This window comes from Cryptomeria japonica, chromosome 11 (assembly GCF_030272615.1).
Source record: "Cryptomeria japonica chromosome 11, Sugi_1.0, whole genome shotgun sequence".
Taxonomy (NCBI): Eukaryota; Viridiplantae; Streptophyta; class Pinopsida; order Cupressales; family Cupressaceae; genus Cryptomeria; species Cryptomeria japonica.
In genome coordinates, this window is record NC_081415.1 from 518,695,707 (window position 1) to 518,704,939 (window position 9,233).

Consider the following 9,233-nt stretch of genomic DNA (forward strand, 5'->3'; position numbering starts at 1 on the left):
CAAAAAAATAGTAATAAAGACTAACAATTGACTTACAAGATTCACTAAGGCATAAATTATGACTTGAAACCAATCCAGGAGAGATGCAATAACAAATATATCGCAACAAACAAGTAAAAATCTCAACAATCAACCAAGTAAGGACATAAGATTTATTCCCAAATACCACAAGAACTCATGGCATAACTCAGAGAATCAACACCTAGGTAACTAAATAAAGGCTACAAATAGGGAAAACATTCAATCCAAACACACATGAAATAATGGCAAACAAATTCACTCTTCCTCTACCAAGATGAGAATTCATAGCAAACCAAAGCATTCATAGAATAATCACAGAGCCATTCACGATAATCTACCAAGAAAATAAATAAAAACAAATGAAACATATATAATTTAATCCTCAATCTATATAGCATAATTATACAACATTCCATGTTCTACATTATTTCTTCCAATCTTGCATAAAGTATTCAAGCATGAAGAAGACATATGTTTTCCAAAAAATCAAATGCGCAGAGAGACAAAATCAATCGACCTAGACAATAGAAGTTGTGTCAAAAGAGAGTTGATGATGAGCAATCCGATTCCCAAAAATCCAACAAGCTTCAACAATCCAACCAAAGTTCAAATTGAAACCAAAATCTCCAACAACATTTAAAATTCTCCAAAGTCGCAGAAAACTCTATCCAGAAGCTCCCCATGTCAAATGCTCAAAAAGATAATAAATAAAATCTCATTCAATAACTATAGAAGAATACCAACCAATCAAAATATTCCAATAAACTATATTCTATACTAACCTCCTTCCAAAAATCGAGGTAAGAATATAAAATAAAATTATTTACTTGCCCCTAAATCTCAACTAATAAAATTAGTAACAAGATAATGTAATAATATAATAACCACTAATAACAAATCAAAGCCCAATACAATAAATCAAAAGAAATATAAATAGATTCTCCAAGCAAATATAAATCCACAAATAATATAAATAAATAAACAAACAATTAAACAATAATATCCTCACAATCATACAATGGCGCCGTTTGAAGGCAGTAGAAGCGACAACAGTATAGGAGTAGGGAAGCCGATATGCGAGGTTTGGGCGTTCAGGCTATGAAGATTCCAAATCAAAACAAAGTCACTCAAAAGATCGGTTCATGGAGTGATGAAGCAGATATTGCCTTCCCCATTGAAACAAGTAGGGTTCAACCTGTTGGGAAAAATGGTGTCTCAACCTTGCATTTATGTGAGGTTACTATTTATAGTAAGTTTTTATTTGAGCAAGAAATGGTGCGAAACTCTCCCTGAAGCTTCTGGTTGGCTAGATAAGCATTCCGTTAAAGTTGCGTCGCAAGGTCACAGCTAGTTTTGAAGATATTAAAGTTTTCATTTTGGAGGGGTGCAATAAAATGTTTAAAATTAATTTTGGGGACTTTAGAGGCTCCGAAACGCCCTAAAAAGTTTCCATAACCGGAGAAGCTGGTTACGAGGTGATAGAGCACTTCGCGAGCTTTCCGGCGCTTCAAACGGTTCGTCAATCGGACACCCGGTTCTCAAGTTATGGCCTCCGGAAGTTTGTACTCCTGAAATAGGAAAAATAATTTGTATCGAATACATAAATGAGCTGTAAAAGGGAGCGACACGTGTTGATGTGTGCTTTAACATGTCATAGAAGGGAGATAAGGTCAGCTACACCTTATTGGGTGGTTTTAGCCCATGGTTTTGTAATACCGTTTGACGGTTTCTTGTATTGTATCTCCTATTTATGAGGTGTGTGAGATAGAGGTTGTGTGTAAGAGTCTTATGGCTATTGAGTTGCCTCTGAATCTCTGATTAGTGCTACTCCTGTGAAGAGCTTGCTCTGCAAGTATTTTGTAATCTATTTTTGATTGCTGAATAAAATATTGAGCTGCTTTTGGAGGGTGGGGTTTTTCTCCCGAAAGGGTTTTCCCCACGTAAATCATTGTGTTGTGGTATGATTGCTATTATATCTATTTCTATTTTCTGTAACTGTTGTAATGATCTGAAAAAGTTTTGCATTACCCTCCTCTCAAGGTTAGTGTAGGAAGTTGTTTCCGCTACTTAACTTCCTTACACAACCCTCTCAAAAATCGGCTAATAATGGGAGAAAAGACATTTTCCATGGAGACAGATATTCTAGACCGCGGATGAATTATGGAAATCCGTATTTGAGTGGAAACCAGTGCCCAATTGACCCACTAAAATGGAAGGAAAATGGTTTCATCTAGAATAACAAAGGCTGGTTTCGCAAGGCTAAGTATCATGCTTCAGAGTTTCCCCAAAAATGGCAACCATTGCTTGAATCTAGCATCCCTGGTGAGGGAATCGAGTGAATCAATCCACATTCTGAACCCAATCAGGTCCCTCCAAAAACTCAAGGTAATTTCCGAAAGTGGAATGGGCGTTTTGGGCAAGACAACTCTAAGGTGGATCGTACCAAGTTTTGGAGATCCAATTTTCATCCTAAAAATCAAAACCCTTGTTTGGATCGAGTGGGAAATACTGATTTCTGAGGATGGACCTTTCCCCCTCATTGTCCCCATCATCCTAAACCGGTAAGAAAAACTTCAAGACCTACTATCTTTTTGGATGAAAATAAAATTAACTCTGCTAGGTCGAATTTGCTTGAGTTTTTCTTTTTCATCAAGTGGGGAGGTGGAAAATGGGTTAAGGGTAATTTTGAATCCTAGTGTAGAGCACAATGGGAAAAGGATATAAACATCAATATTCTCCCAAATGACTTCTATATGATCAAATTTATGAATAATGAGGAGAAATGGCAAGCAAAAAACAAAGGTCCATATATCTTGGATGGTATTGAAGTTCACATCATTGAATGGTAGCCCAATTTCAATCCTCGAACTCATGTAGTACCGGACAGTTTGGTATGGATAGGACTCTATAACTGTCCCTCAGATTACTGGCATATTGATGTCATTAAGGAAATATGCAAAGATCTTGGCACATTTGTATCATTTGATCCAAAAGATTGATACAGAAGATCAATTGCACATTTTCCCTAAATGCTTCTCCTTGGATCATATTGGCTTAGGTTGTGATGTTTTGAGTATGATACAGAAAATTTATTCATGTATGCAATTTCCTATTGAAGAAAATTTGCAATCGGAACCTCCTATCTCCACTGATGCTGGGGAGGATTTTAGAAATGAAATTCATGAAAAAAATAATATTCCCTTGACTAAGGCAACTCCTTTGAACATATCTCCTCCCCCCTCCTTTGATCAAAGTGAGAACCAACAAGAATTTCTCATGTTACTGGAAAAGACTAAAGCCTTACAGGCAGATATTGAAACTAAATTAGTTATTTCGCTACCATCCTCTCCTCTTGAGACTGGGAGTCGGTTGGCAATTGAAGACTACAAAATTCTCACTCAGAAAAAAGTCGCTACTAGAAATCTGGGGGATATGGGAGATAAGAATTGCTCTTCGTTGGGAATTGCATTGGAAGATGGAGAAATTAAGTCTTCCTCTTCAGATTGGGAAGAAGAATTTGATCCTGACTCTGATCTTATATTGGAGGATTCCACAAAAGGTTTTGGGAAGTTGGATTCAACCATTGACAAACCAAACTTCAAGCCAAAAGGAATGTGGGGGCGCAAGTCAAAAAAAATAATGCTAGCAATTGCTGGTGCAGCTAGTGGTCAAACCAAACTTAATTTAGGGAAGGGAAACACCCTTCCCCAGGAGCAATGAAGCTCTTATCTTGGAATGTCAGGGGCATCAATGCCCCTGAAAAATGGCATTTGATTAAGTGCCAGATTGATGACACCAAAGGAGATATTTTGCTACTACAAGAGACTAAATGGAGTAAGTATGAGATTGATGCAAAAATGAGAGTTTGGAAATAATGGAAAGGTTTGTTGAGGCAATCAGATGGAGCCTTTGGTGGCTTGGGAATCATCTGGAATCCCATTAATGTTAGGGTCTCTCTTGTTGGGGAAGACAAGTATTGGCAACATTGTTTGGTAACTATCCTAGGATGGAATGAGAATTTCAATATTTTTAATGTCTACAGACCATCTTTTGTTGGTGATAAACATGCTCTCTGGGATCTTTTAGCTATCAGACTTTGTAGTATTACCGAGGGTAGTTGCGTTGTTGTTGGGGACTTCAATGCAATCCTATCTGGAAATGAAAAAATTGGGGACATTCAGAGGACTAGTACATCCTAGAAGGATTTTGTGGAATTTGTTGAGAAGAATCACCTAATAGACATTGTTCCTAAAAATGGAAAATTCACATGGATGAACAGGAGATTGGGTTTTACTAATATTGTTGAATGGCTAGACCGGTTTCTTATTATTGGTGAATAGCTAGGACAAAATCTTGTATTAGAGTCAACGATTCTCCCGCTTATTAGATCAGATCACTACCTAATCTATCTAGAGGTCGCCAAGGGACAATTGGAGGGAGGTATCCCTTTCCAGTTTGAGAAAATGTGGCTCAGAGTGCCTGAGCTATATGATGTTATATCTATTTGGTGGAATGAACCGGTTCTAGGGAATAATTGGAGATTATTCAAACTCAATAAGAAGCTCAAGTATATTAAGGTTAAGATCAAAGAATAGAATATGAGCCATTTCAAGAATATTCATATGGAGAAATTAAGGATTAAGGATGAGTTGGAAGAAATAACCAATTCTGTTATTACTTTAGGAATGAATGAGGATTTTTTTAACAAAGAAAAATCCCTCAAATCTGATCTAAATGAAATCCTTCGATGTGAGGAAATCCATTAGCGACAAAAATCAAGGGAGTTATGGCTTTAGGATGGTGACAGAAATACCAAATTCTTCCATAGATCAGCCATTTCCACTCGCAGTAGGAATAGAATATCGGAGATTAAGAGATCAGATGGAAACATTATCAAAAACTATGAGAACATTGTGTAGGAAGCTATAAGGTACTTTGAATCCTTAATGAATGGTGGTTGCCAGAATGATCATGAAGCAAGAGTCGGACTTCTTAACTCAATCCCATCCATAATATCTGATAGTCAAAATATAGCTCTCTTTAAACCTATTACAATTGATGAAGTCAAGAAAATTACCTTCCAGCTGAATCCTGATAAGACTCCTAGCCTTGATGGCTTCCTTGCAGATTTCTTCCAACAATTTTGGGATATCATTGCTCGAGATCTACACCTAGCAGTAGAAGAATCAAGAAATAAAATGACTATGTTGGGTGCTATTAATCACACCTTTTTGGCTTTAATCCCGAAAAAGCAAAACCCTCAACAAATGAGTGATTTTAGGCCCATTGCTTTATGAAACATGGTCTATAAGATTGTAACAAAGATCATTGCCAATAGATCGAAGCCCCTCTTTAATCACATCATATTGGATGAACAAAGTGGATTTGCCCCTAGAAGATCCATTGTGGAAGGCATTATCATTGCCCATGAAATGCTTCACATGGCTAGGAAAACCAAGGATTCCTGCATAATTTTAAAACTAGATATTCTAAAAGCTTATGATATGGTGGACAGGGGTTTCTTAATTGAAGTATTAAATAAATTTGGTTTTTGCAAAGGAATGGATCACATGGGTCACGAGTTGTTTATCATCCCTAAAATTCTCCGTTTTGGTTGATGGCTCATCTCATGGCTTCTTTTCCACATCAAGAGGAATACAACAAGGTGATCCAATGTCACCAATTTTGTTTATCATAATGGTTGAAGCCTTAGGTTGATCAATAAGAGCTCTTCAACAAGATGATCGATGGCTTGGAGTCAATGTGGCAATAGGGGTTGAAAAAATGACTCACTTGCAGTTTGTTGATGATACCATTCTATTTGGCTCGGCCTGTAGGAGAGAGGCAAGTACAATAAAATTATGCCTCGATGATTACTGTATGGCTTCCAGGCATAAAATCAATTGGAACAAATCTGAAGTGTTTTTTGTCAACACTCTGATTAACTTGCAAGGTGTCTTATCAAGAATTCTTAATCTCAGAGTTGCAAACTTCCCAGGGAAATTTCTTGGAACCCCCCTCTTCATTGGCAGTAACAAAACTTTCTATTAAAAGCATCTTATTGATAAGTGTAAATCCAAGCTTGCAAATTGGAAAGGTAAGTGGTTATCTTCTGCTGGGAAACTCACTATGATAAAATCGGTCCTCTTTTCTCTACCAGTTTTTTCCATGGATTACCGATGGCAAGTGAAGATGAATTGATTTCTATAATGAGAAATTTCCTATGGAATGGCTCGGATGACAAAGGGAAATTTCCTCTAATAGCTTGGAAAAAATATTTTTCAACCAAAAATGGTAGGGGGTGTTGGCATGCGACAAATTTCGATTATGAATTTAGCTATGGGAGCTAAATTGGTTTGGGAAATTTGCAGTGGTGGTAAACAAAAATGGGCAAGGATTCTAAAACATAAATATTTGGACTCACTGAAGCCAAAAAGGATTCTCACTATAAACAACCCCCCCAGAGGTTCGGCCATCTGGAATTTTATTATGGAAAGCAGGGAAATCATAAGTGATCAGGTTACCTGGGATGTCAAGAATGGAAGGGATACCTCCTTTTGGATTGATTCTTAGGTTGGTGAAGATGCCTTATGTCTCAACCCTTCTCTGCAACCTATTATGGTAGAAACATGCTGCCTTTGGGGTCACAATATTTGTGATTATGGTTACCCTATTCAAGAAAATGGCATTGCTAAGTGGAAATGGAACTCCTTGGATCCCTTGGACTTGGATCAGCACTAGAAAGACTTGTTTGCCAACATTCTTAGCAATAGGGTTATTTTCCCTTCCCTTGAAAAAGGACATTATTAGGTGGTGTGGTTTCTCTGATGGTAAATACAAGGTATGTTTTGGTTACAAATTGAAACAAGCGGTTATAGACAAAAAGATTGGCCTGTTAATCTTTTTTGGCATCGACATCTCCTACCCAAAGAAGGTTCATTTGCCTAGCTGGCTTGTCAAAGAAAGATACTAACTAAAGAAAGACTCCATTCAATGGGCATCAATAGACCTGGTAGATGCATTTTATGTCAAGAGTAAGAAGAGATTGTGGGTCATCTACTTCTCCACAGCAAGTTCTCCAGTCACTGTTGGTGGCATTTCATGGGAAAATTGAGAATCTTTGGCCCCTTCCCATCAAGGTTGGATGAGTGGTTTCTGCAATAGCCTAAACCAAAAGGAAAGGCTATATTTGCTGATTTACTTTATATTTTACTATCTCTTCTGATTTGGGAAATTTGGAAAGAAAGGAATCATAGAATTTTCCAGGGTAAAGAGATGAGCTTAACGACTCTATGTGGGAAATTTGAGAACCATCTGTCTGAGCTCCTGAATGAGGTTGCTTAATCAAAATCATTAAAGAAAAATATATATATGGACTTGGATTGGAAGATTAAGCTGGTACTTCCAATTCTGCTCATTCCACCGCTTTTTGGCAAGGGATCCTCGATGGATCAGGTCAATCCAAGATTGGGTGTTAAAGGGGAAGTGCCAGAGCCTGAGTGGTTCAAGGTAAACTTTGATGGTTCTTCTGTTGGTAACCCGAGTCAAAGTGGTATTGGGTGTATATTGAGGAATTCTGATGGTATTTGTATAAAAGAAATCTCTAAAAAGATTGGAGTTGCTACTAATAACGAAGTTGAATTTAGAGCGGCTTTAAGAGGACTGCAACTAGGGATGGAGCTTGGGTTGCAGAGAATTAATCTGGAGGGAGACTCACTAAATGTGGTTAATTTTGTCCACTGTAACAATACCCCTAGTTGGTGCCTTAACTAGTGGCTTCAACCGGTTCGGATGCTACTAGCCACCTTTGATGAATTTTGGATTAGCCATATCTATAGGGAAGGCAATGGAGAGGCTGACAAACTCTCTAAAATGGCGGTTACCGATGGTGACCCCCCCTAGGCACTCTGTTTGGGTCTTTCTGACTAGTTTGTCATTCCAGATGAGCTTCCATCAGTTGATATGGTCTGATTATCTTGCTGGTGGTGGTGCTTTCCGGTTGAGTTTGTCAGTTGTGGTCTCTACTGATTGTCTTCTCCTTCCGGCTGATATGTTTCTTCGATTGACCTACCGGTGATGGCACTAACTGGTTGTATTGCCTCCACCGGTTGATATGGATTCTCGATTATCTTACCGGTAGTGGTGCTTACCAGTTGAGTTACTTGTCGGTTGTGGTCTCCATTTCTCCTTTCGGTTGATATGTTTCTCCGATTGACCTACCGGTTGTGGTGCAAACTGGTTGTATTGCCTCCCCGGTTGGGCCTCTATATTTTTTACTTAACCTAATGGTTGTGGTTCTCAGTGGATTGATCGACCCATTGATTTGGTTCACCAGTTAAGGATTCTTCTTGCCACCGAGACGTGGCTCTCTACCGTCAATATTGGTATGTGTCAGTATGCACCCCGTGGCAATTGGACATGTGCGAACCTTTAATTGATATATAGTTACGACTAGATCCTATCAGGATATGCATCTAATTACTTGATGGATAAATACGGTCGACATTAATTTGACAAACTTTGTCTCAGAAGATGATTGGACACTGCCACTTCATGTGTGTTTGTATTCAATAGGCATGAACTTCTTGCCAGGCGCTCGTATCCCCTGGTTTGATGTCTTGCTACTTAACAAAGGAATGCCCTTATTTCCCCATCAAACAATTTCATTCTTCGCTTGTTGACTTGCAATGGAATCCCCAATTCTCCTTGAAGCTACTTAACAAAGGAATGCCCTCATTTCCCCATCAAACAATTTCATTCTTCGCTTGATGACTTGCAATGGAATCCCCAATTCTCGTATCACTGACAAACATTTGCAGGAGGTCCTCTACTCTCAACATCCTCTTCTACTTCACAGCCTTAAAATGATACTGGGGAAGGAATTCCTTATGGCTTATCACAAGTACAGAACCAATGTTGATATCCTGACCTTTTTCCTTGCAAATTTGGTGATATACATGGGGACTAGCAAGCAAAGAGTGAAGCTTTTAACTCAAATAGTGTTTAAACACCATCTGCTGGGGGACATTGATGGCAACCTGAGAATATCGCTTCCCCAAAATTACTATATGTCCTTGGGCAATGGGGCGGAGGTGAGAAAGTTTGTGATTGTGAACTCTCTAGACTATGATGATCTTCAAGAAACCTGGCATGCCATCATTAGGAATATTGAATTTCTATTTAAGGTGGCAGGCATTCAAAATGGCTTCATG

General features: G+C 38.3%; 1 protein-coding gene across 1 annotated transcript; it reads left to right on the forward strand.

Moving 5' to 3' along the window:
* The first annotated feature begins 7,392 nt into the window (after positions 1-7,392).
* On the forward strand, positions 7,393-8,098 carry LOC131070484 (uncharacterized). The gene is made up of 2 exons (XM_058006045.2): positions 7,393-7,746; positions 7,964-8,098. Exons 1-2 carry the CDS (start codon positions 7,393-7,395, stop codon positions 8,096-8,098), a joined length of 489 nt encoding a protein of 162 aa, XP_057862028.2.
* Positions 8,099-9,233: the final 1,135 nt, after the last annotated feature.

Bases quoted from the DNA above. Each gene is read 5' to 3' on its own strand.
- LOC131070484 (XM_058006045.2), top strand. From the start codon at position 7,393: ATGGACTTGGATTGGAAGATTAAGCTGGTACTTCCAATTCTGCTCATT. The intron at 7,747-7,963 runs GTTAATTTTGTC...TTGTCATTCCAG, and splicing joins AGGGAGACTCACTAAATGTG to ATGAGCTTCCATCAGTTGAT.